Below are 18629 nucleotides of genomic sequence, written 5' to 3'. Positions count from 1 at the left end.
ATTTCTTTTGGTCAGTGACCTATCTTTCTCCTCTATTTTCTAGTTTTTTTTTTTTTTTTGTAAAGGTATTTTGATAATCAAACTAGTTTTAATTTTGATTCATAAACATTAGTAAATAATGTCAATTGTATTCAGTTATTCTTTACTGTAGGGGCCTAGACTAGCGGCGCTCTAGGTTTGCAGCCAAACCTTTTCCTACACTTTTGTTTAAGAGATATATTTAAGGTTTTACGAACTGAAATCGCGAATAAATTTCAGTCAACAATTTTTATTGTGGACTGCGACGTTGCTTGATTTCGTTTGGGCTCGAAGGTTTTTATTTTCGAATTGGGCCTATAGAGAAAGCTTGGAACAGCCCAATCCACTTTGGGGTCACAAATGTGATAATAGTGTAAATTTGAGGGCCAGAGTGTAATTTCACACGCTGGACCATAAAATGAAGAGCTTGTTCTGGAATTCGACCAGAAGCTTCTCGCATGCACTCTCTTCCTCTCAAGAACTCTCTCTCGGTCTCTCCCGCTCTCTCTTATCCTCTCTGACGACATCACGCCTTGCTCATGGTCAAGACGACGTAGCTGCTGGTTAGTTCGGGGTTTGACGCCAATCTTCAGTTCGAGGCTACGGCGGAGATGGAGTTCGGGTCATTCGGTGTTGCACCGTCGACATTGATGACTTGTAGAACCCGACATGCAAGGTCATCGTTCTTCTCCTCTTGTCATTGTGAGGTGAAAACCCAAGAACCCATCTATTTTGGATTTTGGTTTTAAGAGAAATTGGGTTCTGATTGTTGTTAATAATTTCATTGCTGGTGACGACGATGCCGGACTCGATTGCGTACGTTCCCTTGTTCGTGGGCTTTGCGGCAGAAGACCCAGACCTCTCCAAGTTGTAAGTATACGTCTGGGAACCTATCTCGTGTTCAATCTTTGATTATCAAAGAAATAAGTTTGATTTTGGGTTTTTGAACTTGGCTTTTGGTTTTCGGTGATGTTGGGAGGCTGGGACTTAATTGGGTGAGTTCAATGGGTGGAGTCGGATAACAAGTTGGCGCTAGTTCCAATGGAGTCATGCGTTGAGAAAAGAGAAGGAACCAGAGAAGTAGAAGAAGGCGTGCTGCTGCTTCTTGTCCAACAACGCAGCAAGAAGGAAAATGTTTAAGCTAATTTATAAGGTAAGTGGGAAACCAATTTGGATTGTTATTGTTGGAACTTGGATTTGATTATATTTTGGTCAAAGTACTGTTAGGCTGCTGAAGGTGTGCTGGGTGGTGTGGTTTTGACTATTTGGTAAGATACTGCACAAGATTACAAATTGGTTTTCTACCAAAAAAAAAAAAAAAAGATTACAAATTGGTTCAATTGAAAGTTGAAAGGTGTAATTAGTATCTTAATTATGCAAGAAATGACAAAAGAGTTAAAATGGTCTCTTAGCCATTAAAAGTGATGAAGTACCAGATTTGTTTAATTGGAATAAAGTAACTATGAATGTAAAGGTTGGTTTTGTTCGATTTGTGTAGTGAGCAACCCAATTGAAAACGAATATAAGGTAGAGCTTAATTTATAAGCTTGGACAGAGACTCCAAATACCAATAATGAAAACAAGTTCATTGAGATGACTATGTGGTCATACCATATGTTTATTTGAAATCGGAAGCTCATCGGTAGTTATTGGTAAATCAAGGAATTTGAGTAATTAAGTCCTTAAGCATGATGAGCTTGAGAAAAGTTTGTTCATGAAAATAAGAAATTAACATTGGATTTGTCGGACAGACCTCCAATTATCCATGATGCAAGTAGTGGTGGTGTTTGCCGAACATTGTGGAGTAAAGGCTCAAGCTCCAGGAATACCAGGTAGGGGATTCAAGACTCTCCTTGATTAGTGGCTTTCATATATAACGTATATACAATGGTGATTGCATGGCTATGGTTATTTCCTTATGAATTTAAAGATTTTGATATTTTAATCGCCATGCTTGTTTTCAATTATTTTTTGAGATTGTATGATGACCTGAGAGTGAGCGGAGCATAGCGACTACCTTGGGTTTCAATCCCCTAAACCTCCGGAGGGGCTATATGGACGGTATAGTGTCTGACATCCTTTGTGGTGTGGCACTATTTCTAGGTGATATGGCGTAAATGGACACTCTCGCTACTCCTTGCCGGTTATGATGTAAATCTTGGTAAGGGTGTAGTTGGCATATATAGTGACCGATCATCAGGTTTGTGTTTTCTGGGCCCGCAAATGTTTTTGAGACAAAAATCTCTACCTTATGATTTGATCTTGGGTTTTATTTGTATACATGGTTTTCACATACTGGCCAGTAAATTAAATAGTTTTCAAACCTAGTCAGGTTGAGTCTTTTTTGAGCAACGATGACGAAAGCTCACCCCTACAACAGCTTTGGATGCAGGTACTGTGCACAAGAATGGAGAGAGCTGAATCAAGCTGGGTGTGCATAATTGTTCAATGTTAAGTGTCTTTGAAACTTTGAAATCACACGTAAGGTTTCAAGTTCATATCCTAGTGTTTGGCACATTTCTTGTATTATTGGAAATCTTGCTCGGAACTGTTTGTCTGCAATTGCCTTATTCTTCGACCACTTACCCACACCGTCAATGAGCCATGTTTTGGTTAATCGTGAAAATGTCATTTTTGAGTTGTACTTTGACACTATTCTTGCCTTGTGATCTTTAGTTCGACTTCAAAGAAAGATAACTTAGTTTTTAGAATGTTTTACACCTCAAATTATTTCACGCTTTCGATTTTAACTCTGAGTTTCGAATTTCATAAATTATGGTTTGTTTTAACTAAAATGCCTTGCGGGTTTTTAGGATGTAAACGAAACCTTCAGTTTATGTCTTAAGGACACGCGGCGCTGTGACATGCCTAAACTGATGGGGTGCAGTTTGGGGCGTTACAGCAATAATCATTCATCTTTTCTGTAAAACAGTCATACATGTGAGATTTTTCCTTTACTGTTTCATTTCCTAGACTAGGCAGCAGAGAAGCATGATTGAAAGTAGAGTATGGTGCAGATGAGCAGGATTAACATGTAAGCTTTTCAATGAACTAGAGCATACTCTTGATAAGATTCATCAATTTTTTGGACATATTTGCTGGTCCCAATAATGTCCTCAAGGTACTCGAGGAAGCCTTCATCCTGAGATCCTTGAGCTTTTGGCTTCATGAGTGAGATCTGCTCAACTTCACCCTGATGAGTAACCAGAAGGAAACTGTAAATATGGCGAGACAATCTGAATCAAACTTGATGAACTGCATGTCAAATATCAAACCTGAAGAATCAAGAAGCGATTGTTGTCCAGGTCAACTCCTTTCCCTTTCAGATTCTTGGTAACTTCAGTGAAATTGCTTGAACGATCATTGATGTAATACTTGGAAGAGTTATCCCGATACGCTACCCTAGTGATTACAAATTCACTTCCTGGAACAGCTTCAAACGTCCCATCATCCTGATCATAACGATTTCAAACAAAAAATCATGAAACTGATTTTGTAAACAGCCTCCCACCTAACGGGTTCTTAAATTTGATCACAACTAAATTTATTCATTACAGATTGCACAAAGAAAGAAGAAGCAAAAGTGAAAAGGTTAAAATTACCAAATCCATGATCTCCTGGAAATGAACAGAAACTCCAGCACTATCTATATTCTGGCAATTAGGGGAGTTATGAATGAGCTCCGAAACTCTGTTAAGTCGCATCTAGACAATTACATTGCACAATTAGGTTTTAGGAACATAAAAACAAAATTGAAATGAAAATGAAAATAGACGCTGATATACCTGCTTAGCTCGTTTTCCGAATACAAAGAGCATTGCATCTATAACGTATTAGGTCCAACAACCACAGAAAAGCTCTGAATCCAATCCAGAGGCAAAAACAAGTAAATAAACACATTCAACTCTTCTAAATTACAATATATTGCAAAATTAACAGGAGTTCTCAAAATAGTAAATATTACAAGAAATAGGATATGTATGAGAAATGATAATGTACCATAGCTTACCCAGTCTACTTTGCATGAAATCAGTCTACATTTATATCAAATCTAGTCTACTTGATATATTAGTACATCAATATACCATCGAATTTTCCATCCAAAATCACCTCTCGTTTTTTTTTTCTTCTTAATAGGAATGCAAAAGTATGGGGGGGGGGGGGGGGATTTCAAGCATGCTTCACAGATTGTCCCAAATCCCAATTTGGGTAGAAGAGTTTAAAGCAGCTCACATTAAGCCAGCCTTGGCTGCTAGGGCGACTCCGAAGTGGCAGAAACGTCCAGTTGGGTTTGTAAAATTGAGTGTGGATGCAGCCTTTGATCAACTTTCGTGTCGAGCGGGTTTAGGTGGTGTGTTCAGAGATCACAATGGGGCCTTTCTTTATGGGTTTCGACACACTTTCGCAGCTGCTCATTCTGCTAGACATGCTGAACTCTTAGCATTGGTCTTGGGAGTGCAATTGGCCATTGATAATCACCTTACACCTTTGCTAGTGGAGACTGATTGTCTGGATTTGGTGTCTGCAATATCCTCTTCTTCCTTGGAACTGGGTTTTCTGTTGGCAGACTTGCGGGTCTTGTTGCATGATGCACAGAACGCTAGAGTCCTCAAGGTTGGAAGACAGGCTAATGATGTGGCTCACCTCTTGGCTCAAGAGGCCAAGCATGCTGACTATCAGCTAGATCTTTTTGCATGCTGACGGAGTCAAATTCATATTTCTAGTGACTCGAACGAGTTGAGTAGCATGACTCAGTAAAAGATAGTAGAAACCGGTCTATTAGTTTGTGTTGCACTCACCTCTCCCATTCTTGGACCCACACGCTCTCCTTTCTTATTAAACTTTTCCAAAGGGACTTGGTCTTGGTCCTCTAAAACTCCCTCTCAGTGGTTCAAACAACCGTGTTTTCAATAAGCCACCAGCACCTTCAACACGTTTAAATACGCCCCCAAAACCATATCTTGATCATTATTCAATAAACTCAAATCCATGTCCTCCTCCTCTCTTCCAATAACGTTCTCATCCCACCATGAAATTTTCTGAACCACTCGCCAATCCATTCTCTTCGTTTCTATGGCTTCCTTGATCTTCAGCTTCATCTTGTTCTTGTCTTCTTGCCTCATCCCTATTCATTCACTCTCCACAGTATCAATCTCTGAAACTTCCAATAATCAAACACTAATTTGTTCTCTGACCCAGCAACAATCTTTCCTCAACTGTACTAGTTTTCCTAGTGGAATTAAAATTCCTCTGAGCACAGACACTTCATATACTGGTTTGGTTGGTGGGCATGGCTTTTTATGTGCTTTGCGGTCGGGGTCCTCATCTTCTTCATCAGTCATGACTTGCTGGAGGTTCTCTGCCAATGGGACTAACATGTCCACTAAGCGAATTTATACGGGTATGGCTCTCAAGGAACTCAAAGCAGGAAACTCCCACGTCTGCGGCCTAGTTGATGGGACTAATCTCCTCCAATGCTGGCAGTGGCATGGGTTCAATTCAAATACAAGTCACAGCAACTTCTCAAGGAGCATCGCAGTGGGAGACAAATTTGTTTGCGGAGTTTCAGAAATCGGAGAGGTAACTTGCACTGGAAGTAATACCAAAGTGATTGATACAAAGCATATAAGGGGTAACTACAGTCATGTAAGTGCAGGGTCTAATTATGCTTGTGCAATCTCATGGAGTAATGGTAGTTTGCATTGTTGGGGAGAAATGAAGGGTGACAAACCACAAGGGAAGTTTACTTCCCTGGCCTTGGGCAACAACCGAAGCTGTGGCTTGAGGCCTAATGGAACAGTTGTTTGTTGGGGGGAAGATGGCTTCAGTTTGCCTCAAAGTTTAAGAGAGACTTCCTTCACCTCAATTGAAGCAAAACGCAGCGTTTTCTGCGGGGTCTTGTCGAAGAATTTTTCCTTGTATTGCTGGGGAAACCAAGTGTTTGATACCCAAGACAATTTCTTGGTCTTCAGTGCTGTGAAGCCAGGGCCATGTAGAAGAGACTGCCCATTGTATAGCTCTCTATTACCAGGCTATGGCAACTTTTGTGAACAAGGATATGTAGTTTGTCAACCTTGTGAGGGGACAACTATAGTAGTTCAATCAGTGCCGGGGCCAACACCGCAACCACCGAGGGAGCCTAAGTGGAGCAAGAAAATGGTTGCTTTTCTTGTAGTGGGTTGTGTTGGGTCCTCAGCTTTCTTGTTGGTTTGTGGCTACTTTGTGTTCAAGAATTGCAAAATTAGAGGTTCCAGAATCCATGACTCGGGTCGATTGGATGATATCGAGAGCCAAGCTAATCAGCCTGGTTCAGGGCAACTCCAAAGCCAACGAGCTCAACAACCACCGGTACCGGTGTTGGAGAAGCGGCTAAGCCACTTGATTAGCCTGGGAGCCAATGGAGGTTCATTGGAGGAATTTTCGTTGCCAGTGCTACTAGAGGCCACCAACAACTTCTCAGAAGAACACAAGATTGGGACAGGCAGCTATGGCTCAGTCTACTATGCCACATTAGATGATGGCAACCGTGAAGTGGCCATCAAGCGTGCCGAATCATCAGCGTCCTCATCATCTGTTGGCGGGCACACTAGGCGCCAAGAGGACAAAGACAGTGCATTTGTGAATGAGCTTGAGTCTCTATCACGCCTACACCACAAGAATCTAGTTCGATTGTTGGGGTTTTACGAAGACGCAAAAGAGAGAATATTGGTGTACGAGTACGTGAACAATGGTACCCTTCATGACCATCTCCACAAGATCACAGTTTCCCCTCTAATGTCATGGTCCGCACGCATTCAAGTGGCACTTGACGCGGCCAGAGGCATCGAATACCTCCACATGTACGCAGTCCCACCAATCATACACCGCGACATCAAGTCATCCAACATATTGTTGGACGACAAGTGGAGAGCCAAGGTGTCTGATTTTGGCTTATCTTTGATGGGTCCCGGGGAAGACGAGTCCTATTTGCCGCTGCGTGCGGCTGGCACATTTGGTTACATGGACCCTGAGTATTATAGGCTGCAACAACTGACCACGAAAAGTGACGTGTACAGTTTCGGGGTAGTGTTGCTCGAGTTGCTGTCGGGGTATAGCGCGATTCATAAAAATGAGAACGGGGTGCCAAGAAACGTGGTGGATTTCGTAATACCGTATATTGTAAATGATGAAATTCACAGGATTTTGGACCCGAAGGTGCCGCCACCGACGCCATTTGAAATAGAGGCCGTGGCGTATGTGGGTTACTTAGCAGCAGACTGTGTGAGCCTAGAGGGCAGAGATAGGCCTTCCATGACTGAGATTGCAAGCAACTTGGAAAGAGCTTTAGCTTATTGTTTGGCATCGCCACCAAGTTCAAGAACCGAGTCTCTGACTTAGACTCGGTTGAGAGCCAAGACACGGTCAACTTTTGTAGAGCAAAACCATTTTTTCTATTTTCTTTGTGCACATATTGGACTTTTTTTTCTCCCTATTCTTTTTGGGTTTTGCTGACTAGTCAAGGCAATAATTGTATGAAAATGTGAGAGCCACAGAAACCATTGTATAGTGATTAGCAGCAGCAACCATGGATTTTCCTCAACTTATAATATTCTTTTCTTAATTTCTGCCAAAGAAATTATTCCCGTCTTCAACTCGGTCTCAGTCTTTTTTCTTTCGAATCTTTTGCCTAAATTATTATTTATCTTGACAGAGCAAAAGTCAAACTGGAGGAAAATTCTAAACAAGGAGTCAATTGAGCAACAAATATATTAAAGAATATAATAATAAACCCCATGAACCTATATATATGTAAATCTAAATGGAACACTTCAGCTTATTTAGCTGCCAATAAATCACTAGCCTACCCAACGTAATATGAAAGTGATTTCCTTACTTTCTTTTCCTTTGGCTGGCGGCTGCAATGATATGTAGAAGTCGTGTTCTTCACATATGTAGTTTCCTAGCACATCGAAACAGCCAAATCGTGCTTAATTATTGACTTGAACTTTTTCTAACTTGTCAAAATGGGAGCCAAAATCATTATCTACATCTTCTAAGCTGCCAAAGATTCTGTGGTAGCCCGCTTTTTCTCAAGAAGCTTTGCCAGTGCGCCATCAATTTGGGCAAACACATCATCCTTGGTAACACTCCCGTCCGCCTGAATTATATAAAATGACTCCAAGTTGGATACAATGATTAAGAGATGATTTGCATAATCAAATGTTTATAAGATTTTCATTACACAGTTAATGTATCAATGCAATCTCATCTCAGCACTTACAAGCAGAAAATATTTGCTATATAAAATGATCAGAATTTGCAGAGTATTTAAAGAACATCAATAATTACTTGCTTAAGTGAATCAGCAACATGAAGTTTGTCAATAGCCAGTAGTCAAAAGTTAAGTGCAAGCATTGGTATTTCCTTTTCATGAAGAAAGAAAAGAAAATGAATGACTACAATCAGTAGCCTAAGCAAAATACATAGATAGGATGCCTAAATGTTTTGAGCAAGCGACCACAAATTTGGGGGCATTGGCACTGATATAACATAGACAACAACACCATGCAGCTGCTAAGGCAACCCCACAGGTACCCATTCCGAACACTTAGGTAGCTCATGGAGCATAGAGCAGGTTCTGAAAATTATGGTATGAGCTTGCTTTGGCAACATGTCAATAAGTGCATTGGTGTTTGGTAGATAGCTTGGGTGATACAATCTGGTTGTCGTGAAGGTGCGTATCACAGAAGCTAGTTGTTGAAGTTGGGGATGAACAGTGTATGGGACGTTTATATATGGGTGAGAGTAACGGATGGTAGATTTTCTTGTATGAAGAGATGTGTTTGGGTGCAAGTCCTCAAGCTGGTCTACAGAGGTTCAGTGAGTGGGTTCAGGTTTTGGTAAGGTAAAGGCTGGTTTGTAGCCTATAGATGTCCATCGAAGCAGGACTTCATTGTTTTGGTAAACAAGCCAGTTGGATATCAGGCCAGGAATAAAGAAGAGAAAGATGGGAAGAAAGGAGGGACAAGGGGATGTTGAAAAAGCTAAAGGCCTTCCGAAAATCAACTATAAATATCAAAACAATCCATTGATCCATAAGACAAGAATGGCAATACCAACCACCAATAGTATCATAATGGATGCAATCATGCATGATTTAGCTGATGGAAATAGGAAATATACCCTAGAAAACGCAATCTTATCTCAAGTTCCAAAAGTCTTAGAGCAACTCCAACAGATTCCCTATATTTTGATTTTTCTCTACTTTAGGGAAAAATAAGCCTCTTTTACTCTAACAGATTCTCTATAACTATCCCTATTTTAGGGAAAATGAGGAAAGAGAAAACCAAATTCCATATATTTACAGCAAACTCTAAAATTTTAAAGAAGAATATGGAGATTTTAGAGATTGTTGTAAAATAGAGAATCTGTTGGAGTTGGAGAAGAAAAAGAGGCGAAAGCTTTTACTTTTGCTTCCCTATAATACATAAATTATAGAGAAGCTGTTGGAGTTGCTCTTAAAACCAAAAGACCATAACTAATAAAAGGAAACTCCATAGTATCTCTAGAAGGATGCTCACATCAATATAATCAATATTTCAGATACCCTCATTTAGCTCAAAGCATTCCAGCATAATGTGTACAACTTATAATCATTTCTATTTCAAAATCGCATATTGACACTGAAGCAGGGAATCAGAGGGAGCGAGAGAATATACTTGCCTTAAGGGTTATGTCTTCATATAATGAAAGTACTGCCTCCAGATTTTGATGATGAGTGTGCAATCGAAGTTTCACCTGAATGAAGTGAATACAAAAGAAAATGTAAAACTGACCCAAAACTATAAAAAGGAACATTATTAGAATACCCCAACTTTTTCTCCCAATATTGGCACATGATATACACACTACATTATTGCATTGGAAAAATAACTATGCTTTAGAACCAATGTGACATAATCATGGTAAAAAATTGATGGAATAAGTTGGGATGTATAGCATTGTCCAACAAGAAAAGGAGACAACACAACATAGTTGCTAAGAATAATAGCAACTAGTGCAAAATAAGAATATGGGAAGTTAAAACACCATTAATTAATTGGCAAATGATAATTTGATCACCTTGAAGTCAAAGTACTACAAGTGGGAAGAATAAATTTGAATAATACCTTTTCTTCTGTATCATCAAAACGCTGGGTGAGCCTTGCCGCGATCTCTGGGGTCTCTGGAGGAGAATACTTCAGTTGGTAGATCTTTCCAGTAACAGGATCTAACCTTCTTCCAACTACTGTGTCAACAAGAATCTCTTCAGGAACCTGCAAATGCAAGCATGGTCACCGAGGGTTGTGACAGCTCACTCTTACTTTCTGGATCGAACAAGGGGATTTACATGGTTTTTTTTATGCATCATCATATGCTCATTATGCTGAAATTCATACTACCATATTTATTCATAGCTTATGAAATAACAGTAAAACACAAACAACTTAATTACACTGAGTTGAGAAGCATCTTCAAGATAATTTCATATTTAAATATAAATTCATGAACATTATGAAATATAAACAACAGAAAGCACATGCTTACGTCAAGAAGAATGAAAAGATCCGGCTCGAAGCCGAATTCCTTAAGAGCAATTGGTTGCGATGAGCTCCTAGGGGGTTATCCATCCAAGAGCCAGCCTTTTTCTCGAGAATCTGGCTGTAATAGACGCTCTTTCACCATCTACATGATTAACAGCACAGAATCACCAGTAGCATGACGATAAGCCAACATGAATATAATTTCCCTACCATGACAACTATTTCATCTGGCACCAATTGTCCTTTGTCCATGTAGGCCCTTGCACGCTTCCCATTTTCACTCCCAGATGCAATTTCCGCTCTAAGTAAATCTCCAGCAGCGACATGTACCAAATCATACTGCATAGAGGAGCATAGTTCAGTTAATCTACTTCCCATAAGTTAAAAGATACAAGCTTAATCAAATGAGTTTGGAGAGGTAATTGAAATACCAAATATTGTTGGAGTGGTGGGACTTGAAAAAGGGATTTAAATTCCCAAGATTTGCAAACTCCCCTGTTTGGAAAACATTTAGACCAAGCTCCGATTTAACTTTCAAATTTCTAACTTCCTTCTTTAGATGCTCAATTTGTTACCGTATCAGATTTAAGTATTACCATTATATCTTTTGTTCACTATCCGTAAGTTAACCCCGTACGACATATTCCCCAAGAGAGGCTGTAATTCACATAAACACATCACATAGCATACGATTTTTCATATTTTTCTTGCTCAATCATACCCCAATATGAATCATTTTCAGGAAAAAGAACTCAAGGCATTGCATCTTTCTGTATCCAAATTTTCCAAGTTGGAATCATAAACAGCAAAGCAAACAATAAAAAATTCGGGAATCGGAGCTCACTTTCTGAGTAATGAGCTCGCATTGCGTTCCTTTACCCGAAGCAGGCATAACTCCGAGCGGCTCAGCCTTAGAAGCACACCGCACCGCCTGTTTGGTTCAAGAATCACACGAAACAACACAATGCTCAATACAAAAAAAAAAGACGCAGCGTTACAACTATCAAAGAGGATTGCGATTTGCGACGAGTGAACAAGCTTTGCGGAGATGAATGGCTTTGAAATGGAACACGCGGCGGGAGGAGGAGGAGGAGGAGCTTTGGGTTTTGCTGACGCTGTGGCCATGGATTGGGGAACCAAATTGATTTTGTTCTCTCTCTCTATCTGAGTTTTTGCAGCGGATATATACGACGGAATTGATTCTTGGATTGGTCACTAGGAGTGGATACAGATGCTACAGTATTGTTTTGAGGTTCGGATATAACTTTTTTGAGAAAAATCAGTGTCTGGAGACTCTGAGGACTGTCAAAATGATACCTGAACTTTAAAACGTATCAATGTGATACCTGGACTTATATTTTCTTGTCAACGTAGTACCTACATCAACTTTCCGTTACGGCTCCGTCAGTTCGAGTCACGTGTGACGCATGTGAGGCCGAAAATGAGGGCAAAAAAGACTTTTCCACTCCATCAAATCCTAAAGGGAAAAATGCACGAACAGTGTCTGGAGACTCTGAGGACTGTCAAAATGATACCTGAACTTTCAAACGTATCAATGTGATACCTAGACTTATATTTTCTTGTCAACGTAATACCTACATCAACTTTCTGTCACGGCTCCGTCAGTTCGAGTCACGTCTGACGCATGTAAGGCCGAAAATGAGGGCAAAAAAAACTTTTCCACTCCATCAAATCTTAAATGAATAAATTTAAAATTGAAAATAAAAACATAATAATTTATTATATTGAAAATAAAAGATGATTATTTTTTTTTGCTTTTTCTATTAACCAAGATCAATCCAATATATTCTCAAAAAAAAAAAAAAAAATCCCAATCCGATAAGTATGAACCTAATATTTCTTCATGTTCATCTTCTCAAACCCAGCAAAAAGGCAAAAGAAATCTCAATTGTTCATGTTCTTGAACCCATTCTTGTTCATCCAGGGCCGGTCCTGACATTGTAGAGGTCTGAGGCGAATAAATAAAATGTGGCCTCATGAATAGTGTTCGATCAACCAAATTTGTTTTATTCAATAATAAAATTTAATTTTCATATAGTATTTTGTTACATCTATATTTGTTTTCTTAAATTATGAGGGGTAAAATAAATTATACTCATATACATTAGCAACAAAGAAAAGGAATTAAAGGTGAGCAGTAAGGTAAACCAGAAAAAAGAATAAAAATAAAAAAAGCAAAGTGAATTGAACAAGCTCAAAAATCGAACCTCGGTGGGGTGGCTCATAAATGCAAGCCACTAGATTACCTACCAACTGAACTACAACGGCCCATCATGCAACTTGTGCGAAGAAAAATATATAACCTTTGTTGAAATCTATATTTAGATATATAAAAAAAACTGACGGAGGCCCGCCGGAGGCCGGTGGCCTGAGGCAGCCGCCTCAGTCGGCAGCCCTCAGGGCCGGCCTTGTGTTCATCTTCTTAAACTCGACAAACCCATTTTGAACGAGAAATGAAAGATCTGGGAACTCCAAGAACAAAAAAGAATGAGAAATCATTTTTTTTAGCAAAGCTTCTCCCTTGTTCGATTCACTTCTAAAACACAAAACCAAGTCCAACTTGTTTCTGCAAAATCATTCAACCCTATTCAACTCCCAAGTCTGCCTTAATTGGTGGCAACACCAGCAGCTGCGGCGAGGACCACGAGGTCCGCGCCCCGAAGAACAGGGTCGAGCATTGGATCTAGGAGAAGACCCGCTGCCTTATCAGCTTCCGCCGCGAGGTCGATGGCCTCTTCAACACCTCCAAGTCCAACAGAGAAAGCACGAAGACTTGGTTGCAAAACAACCAAAACAATCACAGATGTATCAGATCGAATTAACACAAAATTTCATTCCTCCTTTGAAATTGCCTCAACAACATCAATGCAGACCTGTTGTGAAATGGGCAATGAAGAAGAAGAACCAAGAAGACGTTGCAGAAACCCTGAATTTCATTTTTCGTCACCACCCACACCCACACCTCCACCAAAACTCGAACTCAAACTCAAAATCCATTAATATCAAGTTATTAACTACAACAAAAACACCAGCAAGTAATGATATAGATGATCTCTCCGCCCTCCTCCTTCCTCGATCTCAAGTCCCGCTTTGAGTACCGTCGAAGTTTCGAGAGAACCCAATCCAAATCCAAATCCCAATCCTAATCCCAATCCCAATTTCAATTTCAATTTCGTCCTCCAAAATGAAGGACATAGTCTTCTTGAAGCCTCGCTTGTCAAAGATCTGAAATCGGCGATGAAGTGCGCCGCCGATCCTTTCGTCGAGGTCAACAGCGTCAGCGCTGTGTGCCTGAAATCGAGGAGTACTGAGGTGTTGTTGGGGGAGGAATTGGCGAGGACAACCAGTCTTTTTAGAGAGTGGTTGATCGAGGGGAGAGGAAGAAGACGAGAGGTGGAGGGGTGAAAAAAATTAATTAAAAAAATTAAAGGTAAATCAGTCTTTTTACCAAAAAACAATATTTAAAATGTTTTTACCAAAAAAAATATTTAAAATTTCAGTTATAGGGCAAATCAGTCTTTTTACCTTCATTTTGTACCTCACGTGCCTCACATAGTCACACGTGGTAAATTTAACGGTGCCGTGACGGAAAGTTGATATAGGTACTACGTTGACAAGAAAATATAAGTCCAGGTACCACATTGATACGTTTGAAAGTTCAGGTATCATTTTGATAGTCCTAAGAGTCTCTAGACACTGTTCGTGCATTTTAAATGTCAGTTATAGGGCAAATCAGTCTTTTTACCTTCATTTTGTATGTCACGTGCCTCACACGTGGGAAATTTAACGGTGCCGTGACGGAAAGTTGATGTAGGTACTACGTTGACAAGAAAATATAAGTCCAGGTATCACATTGATACGTTTGAAAGTTCAGGTATCATTTTGACAGTCCTCAGAGTCTCCAGACACTGTTCGTGCATTTTTCCCAACTTTTTTTTTTCTTTCTATGTTGGTAAAGTTTGCTGATAAAGTTAAAGTTCACCGTCCGATTACTGGAAGATTTAGTTTAAATTTAAGGGTTTTTGTCCATTTACTCCATTTTTAGAGATTTTTTTCCCACTTACCCATTAAGTTTTTTTAATTCTCTCTTACCCAAAACACTCTAAGGAGGTCTTTCCTAATACCCAATTAAGATTTTTTTTTGTTTTTAAATTTTTTTTAATACCATTTTACCCTCACTCATTTATTACTTAAAAAGAGAAAGAGAGAGAAACCATAGGAGACTTCGCCGGAGCCCAGTCACCGGCCACTGGAATCATGCCAACTTTCGCCGGATTCCGATCACCAGCCGCCGGAATCCGGCCAATTTTCGCTTGATTCCATCACCGGTCGCCGGATTCCGGTCACCGACTGCAGCCCATCGAAATTTGCTGAAAATCTCACCTGAAATGTTTTTTTGCCCTCAATAGACATCTATTGCCCTCTAATAGTGGGGCAATATAGATGACTATTGCCCCTAATAGACGTTTATTGCCCCCCAATAGATGACTATTGCCCCCCAATAGATGACTATCAGCCATGTATTGCCCCCCAATAGACGTCTATTGCCTCTCAATAGGACTTTCAATCGCCAGAATAGAAACTAATCTCCCTAAATTTAGACAAATAAAACTTCGATTAAAGAAAAAAATGAAGAAATCCCCTTATATCAATTCAAAACGACTATTGTCATCCAATAGACGTCTATTGCCCTCCCAATAGAGATATTCAAAAAAATTTGTTTCTTTCCTCCTGCCCTATTACTTTAAAAAAAAAAAAAAACTTATTTGGGCACCCCGTCCTCTTCTTCTCTCTTATTTCCTGGTCGGAGACCCCGTACCAGAACCCTTCTTCATTGTCTTCCCCGGTTTCAGATTTTTCCATCATAATGTCTTTTGATCGATCTGTACCCACAAGATGACGACGACAACGCAGAAGATGACTCGATCAAACCAGGCTCAAACCCTGCAGTGAAAAGGTCGACGAACTTCGAACTGGAACCCTCGAGCGCGGACTGGAGCTCCGGCCATCAAGCCACGACGTACATCAATTTTAGAGTCGTCGTCGGCGACGAGGCTGCAGATCTCGCGAACGGATTGGTCGACGACGCCGGGGGAAGTGGAGTGGAGGCACTAGCAATTGGCGTCTCTGCTGTGTTCGGAGTTTAGGGTTGTCACGCCCCGAATTTTGAATAAAGAAAATTCAAATCCGAAACGCGAGAACAAACACAAGAAAACACATATAGAAAATTTTTCATTTAAACTAAGTAACAAACAAATTGAACTCACAATGTCAATACCGACTCGTTCTTTAGAGTCACATATTACATTACAGATAGTTTACAAATCAAACTGAATGACAATTCAATAAGTAAACACACCCATCACAACTTACTACCCAGCGGAAGACTTAAAACTAAGAGCACCCTTCCACGTCCACGCCATCGAACGTACACCTCAGCTTTGATAATGATCACTCGATAATCAAACCTGCACAAAAATTCCTACACCATAGAATAGTGCACCGGGAATGAACAAAACAAACCCGGTAAGCTTTTCAGCCCGTATGAGTGTAATACCCCGGAAAAAAATCCAAATTAAATTCCGTGGATTTTTAGAAATGATTTCACGATAGTAGGAGCGAGTACGAAGCTTGGAGAAGTTGTGGAATTAGTTCGAACGATTTTATTTTCGAAAACGAACGTTTTTAGGGGGTCAACAAAGTTGACTTTTTATACGTTCAAAATTTGGGAAAACTTCCTTCATGAAAGTTGTAGAGCTCGTCGATACGAGTTCGTGGACATGTGGAACGCATTATTCGGAGTTCGTATGATTAAGTTATGAATATTTGAAAATTGGGAATTTTCTATAAATAGGAAAAATTTCTGATTTATTCATTAAGGACGAAACTTTTCTGCTTTTGCGGAATAGTCCCCCGGACTCTCTCTCTCTCTCGATCGAAAACCCTCAGACCCGGCGGGTCGAGCTCGACCCGACCCGGCTTTTTCACCACCCTCCGGCCACCTCCAGCTCAGGACCCGGCGCCTCCCGAACTCGCCGCCGCACGCCCAGTCGCCTGGTGGTGTCATCTTGCTCCGCCGCTGCCCCCAGAAGTGGATCGAAGCCCCCCCGAAGCTAGAACCCGACCCGACCGGAAAACCACTTTTCCGGCGTTGCATGGACCGATCGTTCCCATTTTCGTGATCTCCTCTTCATGCTGATCATCCCCATGTAAGCCTTTCATCACGATTTTGTGTATAGAACGCTAGATCATGGTTTGACTTTTTCGACGTCCCTGATTTAATCTGAAATCTGATCAGACGCACGAGATTAATCCAACTTCAACGCTTGATCTAGGACGATCTAGGCCAAACCAGACTTAGCTCCAGGTATGAAAGTCGACCACCCTTTCATTTTGAACCAGTTTGTAGTTGGTCACTTTGCCATCTGAGGTGGTTGACCGGCGTTGACCGCCCACTGACCACCGCTTGTGGCGGCGCATCAGACCATATTTCGAGTTTTCATTATCTAGGCGATGATCTATGCATCCATACGAGCGTTTTGATATATAACATGGTCATGTTAGAAAAAGTTGATAAATAGTGGATTTACGTTTTGACGTTACTATTTAACGTTTTTACGTTTATCTTCGGTTTACGATCTGTGAAGATCTGACCATCGGTTTTGCTTCAATTTTGGATATGTTGATCGTATGACTGTCCCGGTGACTTTGTGAGGTCACGGGCGAAGATCCGACCGTTGGATCTTCGTATAATTGAGAAATAGTGATTCGGGAGGCGATTCGTGAGAATCTGACCGTCGGACTTTCATATAATTTCATGGAGATGTTTGTTAGAGTGATTCAAGAAGATCTGAGTCTTCGTGATAATTTTGGAGGATGATCCTAAAGGCGATCCGTGAGGATCCGACCGTTGGATCATCATTAAATTCAGATCCGACCGTTGGATCATCGTATAATTTCGATCTGACCGTTGGATCATCATTAAAATTAGAATCCGACCGTGGGTTTCCGTATATGTGTGCTTTTGAGTTGTTGGCTAAGTTAAGATCATTATTGGATTAGGTGATCGATGGATTTATTTGGCGGACGATTCGTGAGATTGTTAATGGAGCTGTTAAGAAGACGCAGCTGGATTAGAGGTGAGTAAACCTCACGTGGTTCATATTACGAACCCAATATATTTAATTGCTTTATTTTGCAATCATATGAACTATAGTTGGTATTAATGGGCATTCCTGTGTGAATGTCTATCTATATATATATTATTTATGTGAAATAATATGTATTGTTGAAATTGTGAGATATTATGTACTGTTATGGTTGTGTTGAGTTTATTGTTGAAAAGCAACAATATTGTGAGAGGTATTAAATTTATTGTTGAGAAACAATAAATTGTTGATTTGTTGAGATATATTGATCTGTGGAGATCAATAGGTCACGGGGGTGACCATGGCATCTATTAGTGAACCACGCCCTTGTACCGGGTAGGTGGAAACTAATAGCATTAAATCGTGAACCACGCCCTCGCGCCGGGTAGGTGGAAACGATCAGTTAGAGCTCTAGTCTGTCTGCCAAATGTTGAGTGACCTTATGAGGGTAACGGGGAGTGACTCATAAGTGTATAATATTTATATATATATATATTTATATATATATGAGAGTGAGAAAGTGAAGTGGTTTTGTGGTGATCATTGTAATTGTGATGTTTCTACATTTCTATACTTGAGTTAAAGGAAATGTATTTTATTAAATCAACAGTTCTTCTTGTTTACTCATACTGGCTGTAAAAAGCTTACCGGGTTTTGTGTTGTTGCAACTCCCGGTACACTATTCAAATTGTGTAGCGGGTAATCCTACAGGACAGGAGAACCAGGACGGTGATCGTGCGGTTAGAGCAATTGTTAGAGTTTTACAGCAATTGTACGTTGTGAGGTGTGTTATGCTCATTTGAGCTTTACAATATTGCTTGTGAGAGTGAATTGTAATAATGAACTCGAAGTTTCGAGATTTGGATTTTGTAATTGTAAT

At 40.2% G+C, this 18629-nt stretch overlaps 4 protein-coding genes and 1 long non-coding RNA gene across 7 annotated transcripts; 3 read left to right on the top strand and 2 right to left on the bottom strand.

Moving 5' to 3' along the window:
• The first annotated feature begins 457 nt into the window (after positions 1-457).
• LOC133742296 (uncharacterized) lies at positions 458-2699 on the top strand. Of its 2 annotated transcripts, none has more exons than XR_009862473.1 (3): positions 458-1171; positions 1770-2218; positions 2399-2535. It is a non-coding gene; the product is annotated as an uncharacterized LOC133742296 (long non-coding RNA). The 2 variants fall into 2 exon arrangements; XR_009862474.1 differs by having other exon boundaries at positions 462-725; positions 867-1171; positions 1770-2699.
• Positions 2374-4392, bottom strand: LOC133742295 (structural maintenance of chromosomes protein 4-like). The gene is made up of 5 exons (XM_062169965.1): positions 4252-4392; positions 3804-3877; positions 3621-3722; positions 3294-3470; positions 2374-3211 (listed from the first exon to the last, which is right to left on the bottom strand). Exons 2-5 carry the CDS (start codon positions 3834-3836, stop codon positions 3062-3064), a joined length of 462 nt encoding a protein of 153 aa, XP_062025949.1. The 5' UTR covers positions 3837-3877; positions 4252-4392; the 3' UTR covers positions 2374-3061.
• Positions 4195-4719, top strand: LOC133744481 (uncharacterized). Its single transcript, XM_062172584.1, has one exon. The coding sequence runs from the start codon at positions 4195-4197 to the stop codon at positions 4717-4719; it is 525 nt and encodes a 174-aa protein (XP_062028568.1).
• A 231-nt stretch (positions 4720-4950) lies between these two features.
• LOC133742293 (serine/threonine-protein kinase-like protein CCR4) lies at positions 4951-7649 on the top strand. The gene has a single exon (XM_062169963.1). The coding sequence runs from the start codon at positions 5092-5094 to the stop codon at positions 7393-7395; it is 2304 nt and encodes a 767-aa protein (XP_062025947.1). The 5' UTR covers positions 4951-5091; the 3' UTR covers positions 7396-7649.
• A 2939-nt stretch (positions 7650-10588) lies between these two features.
• LOC133742294 (uncharacterized) lies at positions 10589-12539 on the bottom strand. Of its 2 annotated transcripts, XM_062169964.1 has the most exons (3): positions 11425-12539; positions 11012-11075; positions 10589-10919 (listed from the first exon to the last, which is right to left on the bottom strand). In XM_062169964.1, exons 1-3 carry the CDS (start codon positions 11703-11705, stop codon positions 10731-10733), a joined length of 534 nt encoding a protein of 177 aa, XP_062025948.1. In that variant the 5' UTR covers positions 11706-12539; the 3' UTR covers positions 10589-10730. The 2 variants fall into 2 exon arrangements, 1 of the variants encoding a protein (XP_062025948.1); XR_009862471.1 differs by lacking the exon at positions 11012-11075 and having other exon boundaries at positions 11425-11565.
• Positions 12540-18629: the final 6090 nt, after the last annotated feature.

The sequence above is a fragment of the Rosa rugosa genome, chromosome 4 (assembly GCF_958449725.1).
Source record: "Rosa rugosa chromosome 4, drRosRugo1.1, whole genome shotgun sequence".
Taxonomy (NCBI): Eukaryota; Viridiplantae; Streptophyta; class Magnoliopsida; order Rosales; family Rosaceae; genus Rosa; species Rosa rugosa.
The sequence above is the reverse complement of the archived record's forward strand: the minus strand, read 5'-3'. Positions and strand labels throughout refer to the sequence as shown.